Source organism: Ceratotherium simum, chromosome 34 (genome assembly GCF_057802395.1).
Source record: "Ceratotherium simum simum isolate JZ-2026a chromosome 34, ASM5780239v1, whole genome shotgun sequence".
Lineage (NCBI taxonomy): Eukaryota > Metazoa > Chordata > Mammalia > Perissodactyla > Rhinocerotidae > Ceratotherium > Ceratotherium simum.
This window is the reverse complement of record NC_141933.1, coordinates 32647782-32672565: the sequence shown is the minus strand read 5'-3', so window position 1 is coordinate 32672565 and position 24784 is coordinate 32647782. Positions and strand designations below refer to the sequence as shown.

General features: G+C 38.7%; 1 protein-coding gene and 1 long non-coding RNA gene across 5 annotated transcripts in view; one reads left to right on the top strand and one right to left on the bottom strand.

Annotated features, from left to right (window-relative positions):
* CSTF3 (cleavage stimulation factor subunit 3) overlaps positions 1-11909 on the bottom strand; it is a 71209-nt gene extending 59300 nt beyond the window's left edge. The window contains exon 1 of the mRNA XM_004436839.3: positions 11768-11909. Within this exon, the coding sequence (XP_004436896.1) occupies positions 11768-11794 (27 nt within the window). The 5' untranslated portion in view covers positions 11795-11909. The remainder of the gene's footprint in view (positions 1-11767) is intronic.
* Positions 11910-12137: 228 nt separating this feature from the next.
* The window catches only part of LOC147912672 (uncharacterized), a 67982-nt gene continuing 55335 nt past the window's right edge, over positions 12138-24784 (top strand). For 3 of the 4 annotated variants that reach the window (XR_015549774.1, XR_015549775.1, XR_015549777.1), the window contains exons 1-3: positions 12138-12657; positions 16460-16507; positions 21628-21746. This is a non-coding gene — a long non-coding RNA (uncharacterized LOC147912672). The remainder of the gene's footprint in view (positions 12658-16459; positions 16508-21627; positions 21747-24784) is intronic. The other variant, XR_015549776.1, reaches the window with a different exon arrangement.

The following is a 24784-nucleotide window of genomic DNA, read 5'->3' as shown; positions in this document are numbered from 1 at the left end:
TATTTCTCCTTAGGACAAAGACTAGATTGCCCAGAGGCAAAAACTAGGTTCTGATTCTATAATTAATGAAGTTCTATAATGGGTAAATAACCTTCTAAAAAATGTATGGGGCAAGAACTAGACAAGATTCATAAGCAACTAAATGTAAAATATGAACTAAGTGCTTTATCTATGAGTCAGTTAACTCTACAGTAAGTCACAAATAAAAAAAAAAAGAAAATGGGCAAAGTATGCGAACAGTTCATAGAAAGAGAAGTAACAATGAACTTTAAACACTCAAAAGAGGCCGGCCCTGTGGCTTGGTGGTTAAGTGCGCGCGCTGCGATGCTGGTGGCCCGGGTTCGGATCCCGGGTGCGCATCGAGGCACCACTTCTCCGTTCATCCTGAGGCCGAGTCCCACATACAGCAACTAGAAGGATGTGCAGCTACGACATACAACTTTGGGGGGAAAAATAAAATAAATAAAATCTTTAAAAAAAAAAAAAAAAAAAAACACTCAAAAGAAATACAAATGTAAACCATAAGACAGAGATCAAACGTTTTATAATTAACATTGCACTGGCAGAGGTACGTAAAAACAGACATTCTCACATTGTTGACAGGGGCAAAGAGTAAACCGATCAAAATTTAATATGAATGTCTGACTCGGAATTCCACTTCTGGCAACTTATCCTACTGCACATTGCACACAAAGATGTATACTGAAGAACAGTCATTACAGGTTAGCTAATAATAGCTATAGAAGAATAGCTAATAGGTTCTTTGTTGTTGCACAAGACTAGAAATAAACAATCATGTGTAAAAGAACTGGTTAAATAAATTATGGAATCGTCACTAAAAAGAACAAGGCAGGGCAGGTCTATAGATAGCAACATGGAACAATCACCACAGTACTGGGTTAAAAAAAAGGCAGAGCAGCCGGGGAGGGAGAGACACACACTCCATATACACTTACTATACACTGTATACTCTTCTGCTGTTGAATTTTTACTATTCACCTGAAAAATATTTGCTCAGTGTCCAGTATGTGCCAGACATTGTTGAAAGGGCACTTGGGATACAACAAAATAAAGACCACTTATAAAGGGTTTACTTCTTGAAAAAAAAACTTAAAAAATATTTTAAGGGGCCGGCCCAGTGGCGCGAGCGGTTAAGTGCGCGCGCTTCACTGCGGCGGCCCGGGGTTCACCAGTTCGGATCCCGGGCGCGCAATGACAAGCTGCTTGTCGAGCCATGCTGTGGCGGCTTCCCATATAAAGTAGAGGAAGATGGGCTCAGATGTTACCTCAGGGCCAGTCTTCCTCAGAAAAAAGAGGAGGATTGGCATCAGATGTTAGCTCAGGGCTGATCTTCCTCACACACAAAAAATATATATATTTTAAAATAAACTAGGATCTTAAATCATAAGATATCAATTCTAAAACGTTAATCATAAAATAAGAAGTAAATCTGGGGCCGACCCCATGGCTTAGCGGTTAAGTGCGCGCGCTCCGCTACTGGCGGCCCGGGATCGGATCCGGGTGCGCACCGACGCACCGCTTCTCCAGCCATGCTGAGGCCGCGTCCCACGTACAGCAACTAGAAGGATGTGCAACTATGACATACAACTATCTACTGGGGCTTTGGGGGGAAAAATAAATAAATAAACAAACAAACAAATAAATAAAAGAAGTAAATCTGATACAGGAACTTTAAATCAGGAACTAAACAGCTAACCTACACTTGAATTGCTTTAATCAATGCTAACAACTAGCGTTTCAACAGTCTGACAGGAGGGCAAATCACTCAAGATCCACTTGCTGAAAATTAACCTACCAACAAAAAACTCAGAAAATGGCATCTAATATTTGACCAGCATAATTACAGTCAAGAAATATAAATGTCTCCATACTAAATAAGCCCTTCATTTAGTGTTTCTCAACCCTGGCAGCACATTACAATCAGCTGGAGGAAAGGCGATGTAAAAAGATGCTCAAGCCCCACTCCAGATCAATTAAACCAGAATCTCTAGAAATGGGCCTGGACCATCACTACGTTTTTAAAACTTTCCAGTTGGTTCTAATGTGCAGCTTCAGTTGAAAACCATGGTTCTCCAGGGGTTCCTAACCTTTTTCTGGTGCCACAGAACCTTTCTGCAGTCTAGCAAAGCCTATCCTTACTCAAAATAACATTCTTAAATATACAAAACAAACTATGAGGGATTTCAAAGGAAACCAATTATATTGAAATATAATTACTGAAATGCTTTTTGAACAAGTTTTATATAGTAGTAGACGCTTAACACATTAAATAACAAGATGTAGTGGTGAGTCTAGTGATGACTGCAACAATATCTTCAATTTATATCCCAGTCAGAGGTGTTGCTAACAGTACTGGTGTGGTTTCTCGCCTACATTCATAATAGAAGGAAAGGCTCAGTTTCATTTAGAGATTAGTGAAAATAATGCATTTTATTTTCCCCAACCAAGTTCATGGAAACTCTAAAATTCTATCCACAGACACCTGAAGGAAGGGGTTACCATGGACCTAAGAACTCACGCAAAGGACATAGGAGATCAGATGTAAAAACATTTGCTGAGCATCTACTATGTCAGGCATTAATCATTACTCCTTGTTAAATAATTAATAACCCTATTTCAGAGTAAGAAATATAATTAAATTACATAGTCTGCCCAAAATCCAGTTAGAATCTGGCAGAACCAGCTCAGCTCTTTTCAGAATCTGTTACATCCCTAAATATCTTCCTCTGCCCAAGGATGTAGTTAAATGTTCATAAAACAATCTATATGGATAATTCTCAATCAATTGCATTAATTAACAACGGACCCAAACCAAAATGGCCAAAACTTACTCTGCTAGTTACGGCCACATTTAATTCCCACAAGAAAAAAATCATCCAGCATCACAGCTATGAACCAGTTGGGTAGCCAACAGCATAACATTTTTGTTTTCTGGCCTGGTTACCAAATTTCTATAGGGCAAAGGAAAACTGAACAGTTTTCTAGAATCTACAAGGAGACTGGGCTTCCATAAGAAATGGAGTTGAATTATTTCCTGAATATGTTCCCAGATCAGAGGAATAAGTCACTTCAGGAAAACTTACGGCAAGTTTCCAGTGCCCATTTGTAACAGAATGAAGTCAGAACTCTGCTTAGTACAGCAAAAAAACAGCTGCCCCATGCTTGGACATCCCAAAAACACATTACTATAAGAAACTCTTTCAAAATCCAGCTTTTGCCTTTGGAATAAACTATAATCCCATTATCATTCTTTATAAAGGATGTTAATGGGAAGCAGGATGGGACCCCGAATCAAATGAGCAGAACAAAAGCTGGACATCTAGATCTCAACGCACGCACATTACCAATGATATTAGCAGGACTTTGCGAACTTTGATTTGCACAATTTTAAAAACCAGAAAAATAATACAACTGTATGGAGTATAAAGAGATATATACCAACATATACTATTTCAAATGGTAAAAAAATCAGAAAAAATTGTGAACTAGATGATGTGCTTTTTTTTGTACAGGGAGAAAATGTTACTGAGGAACTATCTCTAACATCTGTTCCATGAATTGTTTTTCTAGTAGTGTATCGCTAAAATATCAACGAATTTATTTTGTCTGTGAATAACAATGTGCACAACTGGCTAAAAGTATGGAGGTAGGGTAAATCCATTATGTGTTTGACCTTTTTAATTTCTTTTTTAATAATGACTCTATTGAGACAATCACATACCACACAACTCACCCACTGAAAGTGTACAATTCAATGATTTTTAGTATATTTGGAGTTGTGCAACCATCACAATAAATTTTAAAAAATTTTATCACTCCAAAAAGAAACCCGTATCCAGGAACAGTCATTCGCATTTCCCAGGCCCCTAGCCCTAGGCAACCACCAATCTACTTTCTGCCTCCATTCATGTGCAGGTATTTCATGTAAATATCATACAATACACGTTCTTTTGTTTCTGGCTTTCACTTTACATGTTTTCAAGGTTCATGTTTTATCATATATCACTACTTTTCCTTTCTATTGCCAAATAATATTCTGTTATTGTATGGATATCCCACATTTATTCATCAGTTGATGGACATTTGGATCATTTCCAGTTTTTGAGTGGAGCTCATTTTGTGTTTTCTCTTAGGTACATATCTAGAAGTGAAATTGCTAGGTCATATGGTAATTCTATGTTTTACATTTTGAAGAACTGCCAGACTGTTTAACAAAGCGACTGAACCTTTTTATTTTCCCATCAGCACTGTATGAGGGTTTCAATTTCTCTACATCCTCACCAACACTACTTATTGTCTGTCTTTTTGATGATTATAACCATCCTAGCGGGTGTGAAGTGGTATCACATTGTGGTTTTGACCCACATTTCCCTGATGGCTAATGAAACTGAGCATTTTTCATGTTCTTATTGGCCATTTATCCATCTTTGGAGAAATGTCTATACAGATTCCTTGCCCATTTTTAGTTGGGTTATCTTTTCATTACTGAATTGCAATAGTCCTTTATATACTATAGATACAAGTCCCATATCAAATGTATGATTTACAAAAATTTTCTCCCATTCAGGGGGTTGTCTTTTCACTTTTCATGTTTAACTTTTTTTTTTTTTTTTTTTTTTTGGTGAGGAACATCAGCCCTGAGCTAACATCAGTGCTAATCCTCCTCTTTTTGCTGTGGATGACCGCCACTGAGCTAACATCTATTGCCAATCCTCCTCGTTTTTTTTCCCCAAAGCCCCAGTAGACAGTTGTATGTCATAGTTGCACATCCTTCTAGTTGCTGCATGTGGGACGCGGCATTAGCATGGCCGGAGAAGCGGTGCGCAGGTGCACGCCCGGGATCCGAACCCCGGGCCGCCAGTAGCGGAGCACGCGCACTTAACCGCTAAGCCATGGGGCTGGCCCCCATGTTGGTTTTTTTTTTTTGTGAGATCAGCCCTGTGCTAACATCTGCCCATCCCCCCCCCTTTTTTTTTTTGCTGAGGAAGACTGGCGCTGGGCTAACATCCATGCCCATCTTCCTCCACTTTATATGGGACGCCGCCACAGCATGGCTTGCCAAGCAGTGCATCGGTGTGCGCCCGGGATCCGAACCGGCGAATCCCGGGCCGCCACAGCGGAGTGCGCACACTTAACCACTTGCGCCACCAGGACAGCCCTGGCCCCCATGTTTAACCTTTTGTTTGTAATGTGAAGCTAATTCAGAAATAGAACTAATGGCCTCACAGGCAGCATGCACTATTTCAACGGTTCTCAAACTTTTTGTAAAGAATCGCTCTGCACTCTTAAAAACTAAGGAACCAAAGAGATTTTCTAAAAATGTGGGTTATATCTATCAACATTATCACATTAGAAATTAACACAAAAAATTTAAAAGTATTTGTTAATTCATTTTAAAATAATAAACTCCTTAATTTTATTTAAAAATATTTTCCAAAACAAATAAATAGTGAAAACAATGGCACTGTTTTACATTTTTGTGATCTCTTTAGTGTCTGGCTGAATAGAAGATATTATCTGCTTCTGCTTGCCATCTACTGCAATATATTGTTTTGGATGAAGTATATGACCACGTAAGTACAGTTATATAGCTGGAAAAGGGAGAAGTATTTTTAATAGCCTTTTCATATAATTGTGGACATGTCATGTAGCCTCTGCAAAACTCTCTATTAGTTAAGCTTTACTAAAACTGCAAATCAACTTTCTTTCTATATGGCATCTTAATTTACAATAGGGACTTGTTAACTGGGGGAGGAGGGTGGAGAAGTGACTGACACTATTCTATTAATGATTGAAAGAATAAAATAAAATTTCCTCTTCCCATTCTCACCAGGGAAGTAAAACTTGGACAGGAAAAAAAAGGTAGTTCTCTTTCTTCAAATAGCTGTCTATTTTTGTGGTAAATGGGGAGAGTGTTATGCTAGATGTCATACCGAAATTAAGTTAAAATAAAGATCAGTGAGGGCTGGCCCCGTGGCTTAGCGGTTAAGTGCGCACGCTCCGCTGCTGGCGGCCCGGGTTGGGATCCCGGGCGCTCACCGAGGCACCGCTTCTCCGGCCATGCTGAGGCCGAGTCCCACATACAGCAACTAGAAGGATGTGCAACTATGACGTACAACTATCTACTGGGGCTTTGGGGGGAAAAAAATAAATAAATAAATAAAATCTTAAAAAAATAAATAAAGATCAGTGAAAATTTAATCCAAGTGATAAATGTCCAAAGTGGGGAGGGAGGTGGCAAGTTAAAGGACTTAAACCTAAATAAGCTCTTGACCATGACCAACAGAACAAACAGAGATGCGTCTCAAATCTGGTTTTGTAATGAGTGTTTTCCACTATTAAGGGTAATGACTATCTAATTACAGTAGGGGAAGGAAAATCAGTAAAATAAGCCTAACCATCCTCAAATAATCTGCATCTTTTTTCCTCCACTTATTTTATCAAGGAGGTATTCAAAAACAACTTTTAAGATCCAAGTATCTTCAACCCCTAACTAAGTGGTTTGCAAGTTTTCGTTTATATAAAAATCACCTGTGGTACTTGTTTCCAGTGAAGATTCTCAGCACCACTCTCAGAATCGGATACAGTCTGTCTGAAATTAAGGTGCAGGCACCTATACTTTTATAAAACACCTATGTGACTATGATGCAATAGACATGAACTCCATCTTGAGAAACACTACCTAATCTATCTGTTCCATAAACACATTTTTTCTAAATGTTATGTTTCCTTAAAAATAAAGTGGCATCAGACCTAAGTCATTCCAAGTCTTCTATTTTTTTGCTAAAACATTAAGAAAATTGCATATACTATACCATACACTTGAAGTCTTAAGTTTCTCTTGGTAGTCAACCTTTTTCAAAATTAAAAAGCAGGGCAGCACTCTGCAGAAATATCTGCAAGTAGTAACTGAGCCAATTCACACGCCTAGAGAATAAAGCATTTTATGTGACAGGTGTCACATTAGAACTGGATGCCAGCTTAGTCCTGGGTTCCTTTACCAGTGCAACAGAACTCTACTAGATGTTTTATTGTGAATGAATTTAAATACGTATCCTGAAATATAAAGCAATAACCTCTTCAACCTTTCCAAAGACTAAAAATCTACTGAACATGCAAACAATTCAAAAACTTAAAAAAGTAAAAATAGGCCAAAGGTTATTGGTTCAAGTAATTATACTTATCATATTTGCTTATTAAATTTGCTTATTCATCCCCTAGGAAATAAATAGCTACAAACTACAAATAAAAATCTTAATCTTTTAGAATTTGAAAAATAGGACTTCTTTAGACCAAGAGTAGCCAAGATACTAATTCACTAGATAAATTAAGTGAAACGTTAGAAAACATCAATTAGGACATAGTTTTGCCCTTCTGGTTTGTTTTTTTTTTAAATAATTTTATTTATTTATTTATTTTTCCCCCCAAAGCCCCAGTAGATAGTTGTACGCCATAGTTGCACATCCTTCTAGTTGCTGTATGTGGGCCGCGGCCTCAGCATGGCGGGAGAAGCGGTGCGTCTGTGCGCCCGGGATCCGAACCCGGGCCGCCAGTAGCGGAGTGCGCGCACTCAACCGCTAAGCCACGGGGCCGGCCCTAATGGATAGTTTTTAATCAGTAAATATTGAGTAAAACCAGAAGGGCAAGAGGCGGCCCCGTGGCTTAGCGGTTGAGTGTGCGCACTCCGCTACTGGCGGCCCGGGTTCGGATCCCGGGCGCGCACCGATGCACTGCTTCTCCCGCCATGCTGAGGCCGCGGCCCACATACAGCAACTAGAAGGATGTGCAACTATGGCGTACAACTATCTACTGGGGCTTTGGGGGAAAAAATAAATGAATAAATAAAATTATTTTTAAAAAGAACTATCCATTAATCTAAAAACTCTAAATATTTGCCCAACTCAAATCCCTTTTCAGATCAATTCTCAGACCATTATCAATCGTCCGGCAAAACAAAACAAAAAGACTCAAATTCACAGCTAGATCTTGTCTAAAGAAAAACAAAGATTTAGAGACAATGGCAGAAAAGCTTAAAACTATGAATTGTTTTTGGCAACTGTCCACTTAATAGGTACAAACATGAATACAGATTTTGCCATTCTGGAAGGTCTATCCAGGATGTAAACTCCTGTACTCCCTGAAACTCCTGTATTCCTGATGCTAAAGGACGGCAATCTCTCCTAACAGTACCTTTCTGTGTACCTCTAAGGAAAAACAATACTTTTGTAAACAAAGATCAATCTCTTTTAGGAACAATTATTGCCAAAAGAGCACATTCCATACAGTCCACTTTTCTCAAGAAATATTAACAATAGGGGCAGGCCCCATGGCCTAATGGTGTGCTCTGCCTCAGCGGCCCAGGTTCTAGGGTTCAGATCCCAGGCACGGACTTACACCACTCGTCAGCCATGCTGTGGCAGCGACCCACATACAAAATAGAGGAAGATTGGTACATACTTTAGCTCAGGGCGAATCTTCCTCAAGCAAAGAAAAAAAAAAAAAAAAAAGGAAATATTAACAATAAAGATCAAATGAAATTTGCCTGCCCAAAACTGGTATACTAAATATCACATAAAATGGGAGAGGGAAAAGTAAGAAAGGCTATTACAGAAAGATTTTGTTAAAAACAGATAAAATAATGGGGCCCAAAGAACGCATCATCTAACATACATACTTGGCCCTTTCCCTCCCTCTTCCTAACCCACACACACATCCACTCAGGCTTTAAAACTGTTTGGCACTGCTCTTAACCCTTAACAGCTAGTAAGTACTCATGGTAACCCAACAAAATAAACCAGGTTTCAAGTTTCAACACTGTCAGTGTTTCATCTTTCTTTCCTCATTAATAAGTACACAAAAGAACACCTATTTTTGGGGATTTGCTTCTAAGTAATGGGGGTGGGGAGAGCAAGCGAAAGCATGGAAAAAACAAGATTAACCATGAGTTGAAGCTCTACTTTTTTGCATGTTTGAAACATAACAAAAAGTTGAAGAAAAGATTATATGAGGATGACTCTTTGTCGGTAATCAGATGTTCAAAAATATCTTTTTAGATCGATGGAAAAAAGATCCAGGAGCCATCATAAAGGTTAGGATAAGTTGAGCATCCAAAAGAAAAATGGCTATAGGTGATTTTAACATACTATTAAATACAAGAAACTCTTGAGACCACAGTGATAATCTTTAAAAAGGAGGGACGGGGGGGGGGGGGGGGGGGGACACAGGAAATTCCTTCTTTACAGAGAAATATGAGCCAGTAAACAGAGACAGAATAACAGAATTTTTTTTCCCCCTTTTTCTCCCCAAAGCCCCAGTGGATAGTTGTTATGTGCACATCCTTCCAGCTACTGTATGTGGGAAGCGGCCTCAGCATGGCCGGTGAAGCGGTGAAGCGGTGCATCGGTGCTCGCCCGGGATTCAAACCCGGGCCGCCAGCAGCGGAGGGCGCGCACCTAACCACTAAGCCACCGGGCCGGCCCCCAGAATTTTTAAAAAACTACCATTTCCCACCTCCAATGTAACAACTGATTTATTCAATGATTATCAATTGATGATAAATAACTAGGTAAAAGGTTATTGAGGAACATAGTATCAACCCACAGATTACTAACTGCAAAAGGGGAAATAACCCTTTACAGTGAAGAGATCCACAGTCATTACCCTAACCAAGTGATCAAACTTAATCATCACTAAATAGTGGAACAACCTAGCATGAAGTGCCTTTGGATGTAACGTTATAAAGTATTCTATCCAAAAATATTTAACCCAAATATTATCAAAGTTCTGAGATTACACCTAAACATAAAGTTTTCAGGAAATACAGAAGATGAAGGGACAAGTTAAATGACACCACACACACAAAAATCAAATAAACCCAGAAAATGAGAAGTCCTACAAGAAAACTGTCCCGGATTCTTCAACCAGACATTATCCTAGGGGAGACAAAAACAGAGGAAATATTCAAGAGTCATAATCAAATGATGTAATGTGAACCCAGATTAAATTCTGATTTAAAAAAAAAAACAAAAACTGTATGAATCACTTGGGACAATTGGGGAAATTTGAATATGGACTTGATTTTATAAATGATACGGTATTACTATTAATTTTCTTAGGTGGGAAAATGGTATTATGGTTACATAGAACGGCATTAATGTCCTTATATAAGAGAATGCTGAAACGTGTCCACTGACTTTCAAATAAATACGTACAGAGAGAGAAAGCAAATATAGCAAAACGTTTAATAGTTGTTGATTCTAAGTGAAGAACTGTACTGTAGGTGTTCACTGCACTCTTTCTCAACTTTTTTCTATGTTCTAAACTTCGCAAAATAAAACTTTTGGATGAAATTTTTTTCTCTTAAGTTTTCACCACCAGCTCTCCCATTTAAAACACCACAATTGTGAACTATTCCAGGTCATAGCAACATTTCAGTGTCATTACAATTTTAGATAAATTTAAGAATTAACAATGGATTCCAAAAACTTGCAATGAAACCTCAGTACATTACTCCTCCTCAACTTTCAGATGACAAAATATGAGCCCAGAAAAACAGAAAGGGTAGTTATATATAAACAGATTTGATATAATTTTAAGATTTGGCATTTTTGGCTATTCTAACAGCATGTGAAATGTAAACACTGCGAAGATTTCAGAACTGAAATCAATCGACAAGCAAACACAAAATTCAGTTTAGCCAAACTTTCTCGACATAATGCAATTTACAGTCACCCAGACTACTCGACGGGAACGCTCGAATTTTGCCTCGTCTCTGTCAACCTCCAAGAACAGCCTCCACGTTATAAGCTGGGGACTTGAAAAACGAAAACCTAAGTGTATTTCGTTGCTATGGCAAAGGGAAATTTCAAGAAATGGAGACTCCGCAGGCTAGCCAGCCTCCATTTTAAAAATTATTTACCTAAACATACCAGGACTTACATCGATAAACAAATTGAATGACATCTTTTAAAATATCAGCTTCCTCTTTCAAACTAAGAGATAAATACTATCCTACAAAATTCTGAATAAAGAACAAAAGAACCTGTTTATCTAAAAATCTGAATTTCAAAATATTTAAGCGTCACTTATATGCAATACTAAAACAGCTGCTTTTCTTTACAACTTATTCTCACTTCCGATGTATCAAATTCTGCAATATTTGTATCGCTGGAAAAACGAAAATGAAATGTGGATAGAGAAAGAAGAAAGCGGGAGAACGCCACAAAATTCCCAAATCTCAGCATAACCACGCTCTACTCCCAAACTTCCTTCTGCATTCGCTCTTGCAAGAATCTATTTCTCCAATTAGTTTCATCTTAAATTATTTCTTCAACTAGTAACCTATTTCTGGGTACAATATATATAGGAGAGGGGACGGAGGGAATATTGTTGAGTTTTTCGAAAACAGCGGGTACACGTTAAAATAATCAATTCCTAACGTCAAAACGGTATCAAAGGCAGGCATCCCATCGGAGTAGTGCCACGAATTTAAACAGCAGGAAGCGGCTTCCCGGCTATTGTCTAAGTCAAGTATTTGTTCATATAAGCGCCTAAGACAGAAAAGCCAAAAAATAATTTTAAATCTCGGTCAGATCTTGCTCCCATTCCCATCACCCCTCTGCACGCGGTCCTGCGGGTTCATTAGACCCGCGACTCCTTCCTCGGGCGAACATGGCTGGAGTACTCGGACCAACTGAGACGTGGAGAGAAGAGGTCGCCACGAGGCCCCACCACTCTCCTTCCTCACCTGTTCCGTGGCTCCGTCTGCTGACATGGCCTCAGCTGATTAAAAGGTGCGAACTGGCCCGCGATGCGAAGCTAGAAAAGAAAAATTAAACTAAAACCCACCCCCAAACCAGTCAAGTTACCCCCTGCCCAGCGGAGCCAGACCGCCAACACGAAACGCCACCGCCCACTCAGCTATGAATTAAAATGGCTGCGCCCCTGCCGGCCGAGGAGGGAGGTGTGGCTTCTGCATTCACTTCCGGGGCAGCGGGCGGAGCTGAGAGCACAGCTGGCCGGTTACTCGGGCGCGCAGAAGCAGAGAGCTCCCAGGGGCGGGCCCAAGGTCTGTGCTGACGTCACGGCCCTGGGTGGAAAAGGCTGCTGCTGCGCTGGCTGCCACCGGCGGGGAGGCGGGAAGCTGTTCCGCCTGGAGGCTTGCGCGCCTTTGGAATGGAATCGTCGAGCTGTGGGGAATCTACGCCGCTGTAGCCTGACTTACAGTCAGTTCAGTTCAGGCAGATGGCCACTTGGGGGGAATGCCGTGTGAAATGACTCCTGTATTTTGGAGATGAATCCATCGAGGTTTTCTATGGTCTCGGCTAATGCTTTTTACCCTTTTGGGGGATGAGAGGGACAGATCAAACCGTATTAACATACACCGTTACCACCTGCTATTGTGTCTGAGGCTGTGAAGACAGGCAGGCCGCGTTTTAGGCTCAGCGTCGCACCGTGGTTCCTCGTCGGCAAGGTGGGGATCATAGCGCTCAGGCTCCGGAGCTGCGTTGTCTGTGCTGCCTGCGGCGCACTAGAGGGCTGACCTCCTCACTAGCGGGGTGACTTCGGGCGACTGAAATTCCCCAAGCCTCAGTTTCCTGGCCTACGATAGGAATAACAGTAGTACTTGCAATTTAGGTAAGTTACACAGGAGAAAGTGCTCGAAACAGTACCTGGCGTAGTTTGAGATTACGTGAGAGCAAGTCTCCTCAGATTCTTCCATTCGAGGCTCAGCATGCGATGTCTCCTTCCACCCTCCTTCCCCACAGGGGCCTACGCCCCAGACCAAGTCCACTTCTCAGCTTTCCCCATACATGCCTTAACTCTGCTCAGTCGCCGCGCCTCTGCACAGCTTTTCACCTCCGCTCTTTCCACAGCCTGAATTCTTACCCTTCCCAGTAATCAGACACAGGCAAAAGAGGTATGTTAACATGTTTATCACACCATCCAACAATACAGGACTAGTTAAATGTATCTCTATAATGGAATGGCATGCAGCCAGTCAGCTGATGCTGATACAGTTACTGACAGAAAAAACATCCATCATATTGTTAAGTGAAAAAGCAGAAAACGAAAACAATGTACATTAAATAGGATGTGTAGTATAAATATATAGTATACACACAGTAGTTCAAAACATGAAAAGTAGTTATCTCTAGATTGTCACAATTTTTCTCTTTTTATCTGCTTCTGAGTTTGTCTATGATGAACTAATGGAAGAACAACAGTCCTGAAGAATAGTATTCAGGGTTCCGCCCGGGGGCGCAGTGGGTAAGTTCACGCTCTCTGCGCGGTGGCCCCGGGTTCCCTGCTTCAGTTCCCCCGTGCGCACGGGCGCACCGCTTGTCAAGACGTACTCTGGCGGCTAGAGGAGAGGACGATGGGGACGGATGTTAGCCCAGGGCCCATCTTCCTCAGCAAAAAGAGGAGCATTGGCGTCAGATGTTAGCTCATGGCCAAGCTTCCTCACACAAACAAAAAGAATAGTATTCACATTCCATTCTTCAAAGTTTGACTCAAATGCCATTTTTCCGCAATATTTTTAATGAAAAACTTAGATAAAAATTCAAAGAATAATGCAATAGATACCTGTACTGTATCCCCACCATCTTGATCTACTGACTAACATCTTGGCATGTTTGCTGTATATGTATGTATTTATAGATATAGTTTGTGTTTTTGCAAAATAATTTGAAAGTAAATTATAGACATAATGATACTTTATCCCAAAATAATTCAGTTTGTTTTTTCTGAAATGAGGACACTCTTCGTATCTACAGTACCATTATAGCACCTAAAAAAATTAATCATTATTTCCTAATATATACTATTCAGTCCATATTCAAATTTTCCCAGGTATCCCAAAAGTGTCTTTATAGGAAGTTTTCACAAATCAGGATCCAATCAAGTTTCAAGCATTGCATTTCGTTGTTATATCTCTTCAGTCTCTTTTATTCTAGAAATAGTCCACTCATCTTTTTATCTTTTATGAATTTTTTAAGAGAGCTGGCCAGTTGTCTCTAAGAATATTCCATCTTCTGGAGTGATTAGATTCAGGTTAAACATTTTGGCAAGAATATGTCATAGGTATAGCTATGAACTTCGTTTTGTATGACATCAGGAGATACATCAAACTACTGATTGATGCTAAGTTTGATCACTTGTTTAAGGTGGTGACCATCAGATCTCTCCATTAGGTACAGTTCACTTTTTGTAGTTAACAAGTAATTGCAGAGTAAGACTTTGGCATGGTGTCCATTTCCTGTTCCCCGGCAAATTTTCACCAGGGTTTGGTCGTCTGTTGATTAATCTTTCCTGAATTAATAATGAAATATTTGGTGATTAAATAAAAATTTTCTAATTCCATTATTCCTTCTATATCAATAGAAAGCTCTTCTGTGAAAAAGTCTTCCTCATTAACCTTTAAAAAACAGGGTAAATGCTTAATTTTTTCCCTTTAATGACCAATTTTTGAAGTAAAGAGTTCAATTTAATATTAAACTTCAAGCTTTAATATTAAGCTTCAAGTAGTGAAAAATGAATTTTTTTTTCTGGCTTTCTCTTTTCGAGTATCATTGTGGATTTATGAGTTTTTTAAGACTTAAGTTGTTTCAATCAATTGCAATGATTATTCTTTTGGGGCCAATACGAGTCCCTTCATACAGGGTGAGTGGATCCTCTGTCTTTTTGACATGATGCCATTAGTCTTGGACAACTTCTTGGCCTAGTGGTACAGGATGTCCCAGGCCCACTTATGTACTTTCCCTGTCACAGACCTGTACCTTCCTTGTCACAGACCTGGACTCAGTCTCAGGCATCCTGGTTCCTTCAGTTTCGGAATAGTAATTAGACTCAAGATGTGGGCTATAGATGTTCTCTTTGCTACTGGATGTCATTGCTTCTAGGCTTTTTCAGTGTTCAGAGATAGGAAATGTATTTTTTAAATTATGAGTTCGTATATTGATTTCCAATTCAAATTTAACATTTTTTTCTTTATTGATTTTACGTTTGTATCTCTTTTCTCTTACACTGAAAATCTTGGTTCCTACAAAATATATTTAAAAGTTTCTAAGTTAAAATACCAATACTAAAATATCAATATATCAATAACACTGGGCCGGCCTCCGTGGCTTAGCGGTTAAGTGCGCGCACTCCGCTACTGGCGGCCCGGGTTCGGATCCCGGGCGCGCACCGACTCACCGCTTCTCCGGCCATGCTGAGGCCGCGTCCCACATACAGCAACTAGAAGGATGTGCAACTATGACACACAACTATCTACCGGGGCTTTGGGGGAAAAAAAAAAACAAAAGGAGGAGGATTGGCAATAGATGTTAGCTCAGGGCTGATCTTCCTCACACACACACAAAAAAATCAATAACAATACATTTGCTGAGTGAGGTTTAAGATTTCTTTAAAGTTCTTTTTGTCCTTAGATTATGTTACATTAAGGATGTTCAGTCAGAATGCCTTGTACAAAAGTCACTTGAAATAATTCTTCTCTCTCGGAGTTTACCGGAGCAATTTGATATATAGTTAAGTTCAACTCTTTCCATTTGTTTTCAATTTTAATGTTGGCTTTTTTAGATGTAATTTTATTTTTAAATCTGAAAACCCCGTTATTTGGCTCAAGAATCAAAACTATGTAAAGAGGTATTCTCAGAGAAGTTTTCACGTCAGTCTCGCTCCCCTCCACCCACTCAAACCCATTCCCATCCTCTATAGGTAACCATTTTTATTAGTTTTCAGTTTAATATTTCTAGTGTTTCTTTTTGCGAAAATAAGCAATGCATATATTTCACCTTATTTCTTTCACAAAAGGTACACTATTGTACACTTTTTTTACTTAGTTTATTGTGGATGTCACTCCCTACCAGTAAAGTAGGGAATGAAATAATGAAAATAAAGATTTTCTTCCATCTTTTTTTTTAACATTTGCATCGTACTTCACTGTGTGTTAATTTTATTTATTTATTTTTTTTTCCCCCAAAGCCCCAGTAGATAGTTGTATGTCATAGCTGCACATCCTTCTAGTTGCTGTATGTGGGACGCAGCCTCAGCATGGCCGGAGAAGCCATGCGTCGGTGCGCTCCCGGGATCCGAACCCGGGCTGCCAGCAGCAGAGCATGCACATTTAACCGCTAAGCCACGGGGCTGGCCCCAGTACTTCACTGTATGGATGTCCATAAGCTTACCCAAGCCTACTAATGGATGTCTGTGTTGTTTCCAATCTTTTGCCATACAAATAATGCTTCAGCAAATAATCTTGTGCATATGTCGTTTTATATTTATGGATACGTATCTTCAGGGTACATTCCTAAAAGTGGGATTGCTGAGTCAAAGGGTAAATAGACATGTATTTTATTAGATCTTACCAAACTCTCTTCCATGGGAATTGTGCTATTTTGCACTCCCAAAATCAGTGTATTTATTTTTCCCACAGCTTCTTCAGCAGTGTGTTGTCAAACTTGGATTTTTGCCAGTCTGATAGGTAAGTCGTGGTATCTCAGTATAGTTTTATTCACATTCCTTTTATTATAAGTGAAACTATGATCTTTTCATACATATTAGGGTCATTTTCTTTTACTCTGAACTGTTTGTTCATGTCTTTTTGCCCATTTTTCTGTTTATTTTTGGTCTTCACTGTCTTGTTTTTTAAGAGTGCTCTCTATATTATAGAGATTAACTCTGAGTGTTATATAGGTTGCAAATATTTCATTCCTATTTCTCATTTATCTTTTAATTGTGCTTATGGCCTTTGGGGGTGAGGGGCAGGTGGTTGGTTTCTCTTTCTTTTTGTCATGTAAAAAATTTTTTTTTGTTATGTAGTAAAATTTAGCTCTTTTATCACTCTGGATTTTGAGACCAAGACGGAATGGCTTTCTCCATTCCCAGGTAATAAATTCATTCATGATTTTAGTACTATTTCAGTAGTTTCATTTTTTCCACGTAGATAGGGTTGCCAGCACTGGCAAATAAAAACACAGCACAACCAGTTAAATTTGAATTTCATATGAACAACAAATAATTTTTTATATAAGTATGTTGCAATGGGCAAATGTAGGCAACTCTGCATTTTAATTGGCAACCCTACATTTGGATCTATGATCCATTTAGAGTTTATTCTGGTGTATAATAGCCAGTATGATTCCAATTTTATCTTCTTCCAAATGCAAATTTTATTTTCAAAAAGTAATTTTTAATGAAAGAGTAGTTTAAAATAAATTATGACAATATGACATTTTGCCCCTGAATGCTATATTTTGCATCTTTTAAAAATTAAGAGGGGCTGGCCCGGTGGCACAAGCGGTTAAATGCCTGCACTCCGCTGCGGCGGCCCGGGGTTCGCCAGTTCGGATCCCGGGTGCGCACCGACATACTGCTTGGCAAGCCATGCTGTGGCGCCGTCCCATATAAAGTGGAGGAACGTGGGCATGGATGTTAGCCCAGGGCCAGTCTTCCCTGGCAAAAAAAAGAGGAGGATTGGCAGATATTAAGGCTGATCTCCTCACAAAAAAAAAAAAAATTAAGAACATTTTCCTACCTGGCCAACATAAGCCTCCCACATCTAGTTAGATTAATAATTCCTTAACATCACTAACATCCAGTACCTATTCAAATTTTTCCAATTGTCCCAAAATTTCCTTCACACCTGGTTTGCTTAAACCAAGAGTCAATCCAGAACCATACGTTGTGTTTGGTTTTTCTGTTCTTTATGTCTCTTTTAATCTAGGACAGTTCCTTTTTTCACAACACCGATTTGTTTTTGTTTTTGTTTTTGTTTTTGTTTTTTTTGTAAGGAAGATAAGTCCTGAGCTAACATCCGATGCTAATCCTCCTCTTTTTTGCTGAGGAAGATTGGCCCTCGGCTAACATCCATGCCCATCCTCCTCTACTTTATATGGGACACTGCCACAGCATGGCTTGACAGGTGGTGCGTCAGTGTGCGCCCGGGATCCAAACCTGCCAATCCTGGGCTACTGAAGCGAGCGTGCGCACTTAACCACTGCACCACCTGGCTGGCCCCCCACAACACTGATTTATTGAAGACAACAAGCCAGTTGTCTTTTAGAATATTACACTTTATGGATTTGTCTCATTGTTTCCTCATGATGTCCTCCCATGAGTTTCCTGGAAAGGCACGATTAGATTCTATTACACAAGATAAAACTTAATATTAGATTAGGATGGAGACAGTCTGATTCCAACATTTGTATTGTTATATTATTTTCATCTTGCAACTAGAAAGTAATCTGTATGATGTTCTTTGGAACCACAAACATGTTAAGTTCCTTGTCAATTATTCACCTAACCGTTCTTATACCAACTGATAATCTTTGACTTGCTAATTTAATTAGAGGTTATTTTATTATCATTTTCTGATTATATAATTGCTTTTACATTTAATTACTAACATTCTTTCGAAAAGTTTTCCCTTATGAATGGGGCTATTTAGTTTATTAGAAAGCAGGTTAAAGGCTTAATTTTCCTCCTTTAATTATCAAATTTTAAGTAAGAAAGTGAATTAATTAATACATGCTTCAGATGGTGACAAATGAATTTTTCCTGGATTTTTCTTTTTTGGGTATCATTTTGGAATTCACAGACTTTCGTAAATCCAATGTGTTTCAATAAACTACAAGTAAGAGAGTGTGTTGTCCTAGAAGCCGTGTGAAGAAAGTTTATCAGGGAAAAGGAGGTGATCAGCTGTGTCAATACAGCTGCTAGGTCAAGGAAGATGAAGACTGAGCATTGACCACTGGATTTAGCAGTATAAAGGTTACTGGTGACCTTGACTACAGCAGTTTTGAAGGTGTTATGGTGGCAAGTACCTGATGGAGTGGGTTTAAGAAAGCTTGAGAGGAGGGGAATTAGAAAGCAAGTTTTTGAAGAGATTTTCCTGCAAAATCAAGAAAAGGGAGAGGGAGACAGTAGCTACTAGGACAATGCAGTCAGGAGAAATGTTTGTTTTTTTATAGATAGCTTTCAGTAAGTAGCCAGAATTCGTTGGGGAAAGAAAGGGTTCATTCTCTGTTTCTTGCTTTGTTGGTACATTCTGCCTGGTGAAGGACAGCAGCCCATAAGAATTTGTTTTAATCTCTTTCTCAGCAGTCTCATTCGGCTGGCCCCTGTAGACTCTGCTCCTGTCCACCTTATTTTCTTTGTCCTCACTGCCACTCCATTAGTGACCACTTCCCCTTCTTTTATAGCCCAGCCAAAGCATATTTCTTCCAGACACTTCTTTTTTGACATATAACGTAGTATTAGTTTTAGGTGTACAACTTGATGATTTGGTATATGTATATATCGCAAAATGATCACCACATAAGTCTAGTTAACATTCATCAGTACACAAAAGTTACAGTTTTTTTTCTTGTGATGAGAACTTGTAAGATCTGCTGTCTTAGCATCTTTCAAATATACAATACAGTATTGTTAACTATAGTCAGCTGTACATTACATCTCCAGAATTTATTTGTCTTATAACTGGAATGATACAGTAGCAAGTAAAACGTCAGAGATAAAAGGGAGAGGTGCTGGAGTAAGATAGGCGAAGGAGCATGAATGTCATGCATATGGAGAAGGGACTGGCCTGAGATGGAAGTAGAAATAGTCCACAGACAGAAGAGTGGAGTGTGTGAGTGTTGGTGCCAGGACATGTCAGGTGTGTTGAGAAGAGTCTTTGGAAGCTCCCTTGTGATTACTTCCATTTTCTCGTAGGAATCAAGGTCTTCCGCTGAGAAGAAGTTTGGGGTTGAGGACTTGGGGGTTGGAGAAGAGAGGGGAAGGAATAAAATGATAATTTGGGAGGGATGGGGGTGAATTGACTAGGGACGGATAGTAAAATTGCAATCTGTTGGACTCGCTGAGATTTCTGGTCATGGATTTAAAGTGGCCCAGTCAGCTTGGTTGTGTTCACCAGCACAAGTACATGTGTGGATTAGGGGAAGAGAGCTGCATTTAACCAGGGGTGTGGTTTTGTCAAGTGAGCATGAGGAAGAAAAAGGGAGGAATGTGAGTAGAAAGTTTATGCAAGGGAGAGTTTATAACAATTGACCATGGAATTTAAGCTGGGTAAGGAGGGGAAATGGGACACCAAAGAGTGAGAGATAGTAGTATCATCAGATTTGAGGACCTATGGCAGCATCAAAGGATCTCTAGAAGGAATGAGCTAAAAACATTGAAGGTGGTGATCAAAGAATGGATGCAGAAAAATGAGATCACAGAGGATCTATAGTTACTAATAATGACAAAATCTGGGGTATGACCATAGAAGTGAGTGGCTGAGGTAGGTTGGAGGACAAGATCACTGGAGGTGAGTTCAAGAAATTGAAAATTGTAGGTATTGGAAGGTTTGTCTAGGCATGAATTGAAATTAACAAGAATTAAGAAAAGAGCACTACTGATGAAAGAAACCACAAGCCAGGAACTAAAATCTTTGAGAAATGTAAAGAAAATATTTCCAAATATTAATGACAATGCTACTACTATCAATCACACTAATGAAAGAAGTCTAAAATTTCTCTATAGCAGAGGTTCTTAGATCTTTTGGTCTCAAGATCATTGTAAACTCTTAAAAATTATTGAGGACTATACAGAAATTAAAAGAGGTAAATTGTTAAAATATTTATTTACAAATAAAAAAATGATAACAAGTTAATATAAATAAAATATGTTTATGAAAAATAACTATATTTTCCAAAACAAAGAAAATTAATGGGAAGAGTGACATTTTGCAAATCTCTTTAATATCTGGTCTAATAGAAAGCACTGGATTCTCAGGCTGCTTCTGCATCTGATATGTTCACATGTCATGTAGCCTCTGGAAAACTCTGCTGCACACTCATGAGAGAATGAGAGTGAAAAATGACTTAAATATCCTTATGATATATATTGCTCTTGTGGACACCCTGAAAGATCTAGAGACTCCCATAGCAAGACACAGTACCTTCCAGGCCTTTCTTAATAAAAGCCCCACTCGTGCAGAGCTCACCTTCATTCTGAACTGTCTCAGCACACACCAGCCCTGATTTAATTAAAATGTTGTTGGGGGGGCTGGCCCCATGGCTTAGTGGTTAAGTGTGCATGTACTGCCGCACCACTTGTCAGGCCATGCTGTGGCGGCGTCCCATATAATGTAGAGGAAGATGGGCACGGATGTTAGCCCAGGGCCAATCTTCCTCAGCATAAAGAGGAGGATTGACATGGATGTTAGCTCAGGGCTGATCTTCCTCACAAAAATTTAAAAAAAGAAAAAATGTTGTTGGTATTTTTACTTTATTGTTTTTATATTTTTTTCAGTATTGATCCTGACAGCCTCCAGTCACCTCAGGCTGCCTCTCTGAGTGGTCTAAGTTACCATCCAAGTACCAGTGATTCCTTTTATTAGTGCTTGGTTACAAAGTAGCATAGATTTTTAATGGTCTACTCTTAATCTTATTTTTTTCACATAAGTTCTGTTAGTTTAAGCATGCAATTTTGCAGAAGGCCAAGTTTTGTTAGGAGAATATATACTTCATTATAGCAGAAATGTGTGTATTTGCATATATTGTTATCCCTCCCCTCTTTATTTCACAGTTTTGCACTTTGTTTTTACCGTTTTTATCACAGATAATCCAGAGGTCTCTCCACATGAATACATAGGATCTTCATTCATTTTCTCAATTGCATAGGACTCCGGTGTATGGATGTACCATCCTTTGTTCCACTCATTCCCTGTTGATAGACAGGTAGGTTGTTCCAATCTTTTGCTCCAATCTTTTGCTATTACAAACAATGCCCCAATGAATAACAATGTGCATATATTGTTTCTATTTGTGGAGGTGTCTTCAGCATAGATTCTAAGAAATGGGATTGTTGGGTCAAAGGGTAGAGACATTTGTCATTTTGGCAGACATTAGATATTTCTGATTTTGTTAGCTTATACCATTTTCCACTCTCACCCCCAATGTCAGAGAGCCCCTTTCTCTACAGTCTTGCTGCACAAAGTATGTTGTCAAACTTTTGGATTTTTGCCAACCTGAGAAGTGTTATCACAGTAAAGTTTTCTTTTGCATTTCTTTTATTATAAGTGAAGTTGAGAAAATTTTAATATCTTAAAGACCATGTGTATTTCCTGTGAAGTCTCTATTCCTGGCATTTGCCCGTTATTCTATTGGGTGTTATTTCCTTTCTTCTCAATTTCTAGGAGCTCTTTATATAGAAGGGAGATTGGCCCTCTGTGATACTGTAAGTTGCACATATTTGCCCTCCTCCAGATGTTCTTACATGATACCTTATCAGATCAACCAAGCCAGAAATAATCTCCACCTCTAAACTCCTTATGACACTCCTCACAACACTACTCACATACTGCCTCACGTTATATTTGCGTTCGTATTTTATCTCTTCTACTAGGTTATATCTACTCTCTAACAGAGAGAGTACTTTTAAGTGAATTAAAAAGCAGTCAGAATTTTGTGTTAACTATCAGTTGAAGTGTGTACATCATCAACTAGAGGTTGGGAATTTGTCCTGTGTTACAGTTTTTATTTAACATTTTTAGAATTTACTTAGTTCATTCCTTTCATTAACTCCCAACGTCACTTTAGAGCTGAAAATGATTCTGATACCAAAATTGTACAAGGTTGGCAGTTCATAACAAATCCTAAGGCCAATTTTACTTGTGAACAAAATTGTAAGAATCCAAAATCAAAATTGGCAAAGTGAAAACAGCAGCAAGCTTAAAAGAAAATGTAAAATACACGATGGTTAGATTTATCCATAAATAGGGATTAACATTAGGAAATCTATTCATGAATAAATTGTCATATTAACAATTTAAAAAAGAAAATCATTTTATATTTGTTAAAAATTATTGGATAAAATTCCACACACATTTATGATTTAAGAAAAGGAAAATCTCTAAAAAACTAGGAATAGAAGGAAAATTCCCGATTTGATAAAGAATATTTCCCAGAAATCTACGACAAATCATTTCAAATTACAGTAAGGGCCACCTTCATTTCTACTGCTTGACACAGCAGCAGAGTTCCCGGCTAATGCCCAAAGACGTATAAACGTTGGAAAGTAAGACAAATCTGTCAGTATTTTCAAAACAATATGATTTTATACCTAGAAAATACAAGTAAATCAATTGACAAACTGTTAGAAATAATAATATAGGGCTGGCCCCGTGGCTTAGCAGTTAAGTGCGCGCGCTCTGATGCTGGCGGCCCGGGTTCGGATCCCGGGAACGCCCCGAGGCACCACTTCTCCGTCCAACGCGAGGCCGAGTCCCACGTACAGCAACTAGAAGGATGTGAACCTATGACGTACAACTATCTACTGGGGCTTTGGGGGGAGAAACTGAATAAATAAAATCTTTAAAAAAAATAAAAATAAAAAAATAATATAATACAGTAAGGTGGCTAAATGGAAGATCAACTTACAAAAATTAGTAATTCCCTATACTCCATTAGCACTAGATTAGAAAAATGACATAAATGAAAAGATATGCTCGTAATAAAAACCATAAAACATCCAGAAACAGTTCTTGTCCTAGTCGCCTATGACCTCCCAATTGCCAAAGGCAGTGGTCAGTCTTCTGTCCTCTTCATCTTATTTGATCCATCAGCAGTGTTGGATGAAGCCTGTCACTCCCTTCTGGAAACACTTTCATCCTTTGACATCCAGAATACAGGTTTCTTGATTTTGCCGCTACCTCATTGGACACAATTACGTAAATACATATATATCAGCCAACATCACTCACAAGACAAATATAACACTATTAACACACGTATTGTGGTATTTTATTACTATGAATTTTGCCACGTGCAGTGTTTCCATGAATCCCCCAGGTGGCAGACAAAATTTCCACTTGATGCTTAAACAAACTTGGTAAGAACATTACTTCCTTAATGCAAATCAATGAGAACTATTAATCAGAATTCTTGAGTACAGTCCAAGTATACTTACCATATTATTAAGGAACTAACTTCTTATAACTTACATGAGAATTTTATTAGAAACATAGAGGGTGATTGTTAAATTACTGAGCAATCATTGTGATTAGGCACTCTGGTGAATATATATTCCACCTGATTCGTCATCCTAAACACTTTGAAATGTATCTGCTGGCTATGGAAGCTAATACTGGTTCTTTGGGATCTGAAAAAATCAATTAAGTATCACAATAATAAAGCCAAAGCTCTGTTAACCAACTGTTGGGATATTTTAAAATTCTTAGGAGATTTCTACAGTTATTTTTAATTTTAAACTCATGTCAATTAAAATTGGTCATAAAAGGCTGGGTGTATGTTATACTTTATATAATATACTCACTTGCTATAAATACATTATGCCTACCCCACATCCTCACCCTCACAGCTGTGTTTTCCTCATGTTTCGGTCTGCTTTTTATATTTTGATCTATTTTTCAAAAAGGTTAACAGGCACATGACTACAGCTATGTAGAGGGTTCAGCAAATATTTTAAAAGCTTGTGTGAGAAGGACACAAATATATCTGGGATTTTATTTTTTAAAATCTGTATAACACTTCCAAGTAATGAATTCTCCAACATACATGATGAAACTGACTATTGACTCACCTTAAATTAGAATGTTAATTAAACATATCTTTTACACATTTCCTAAATTTAATCTGAGTCTGCTGCTTGAGTTTAAAATGGTTTGAAAAGTAGAAAGACTAGAGATAGTCAGTTTAAAAAAAATCTGGGCATTGTTAAATTACATTCATTGTTCTAAGTATTTTAAAAACTTTCT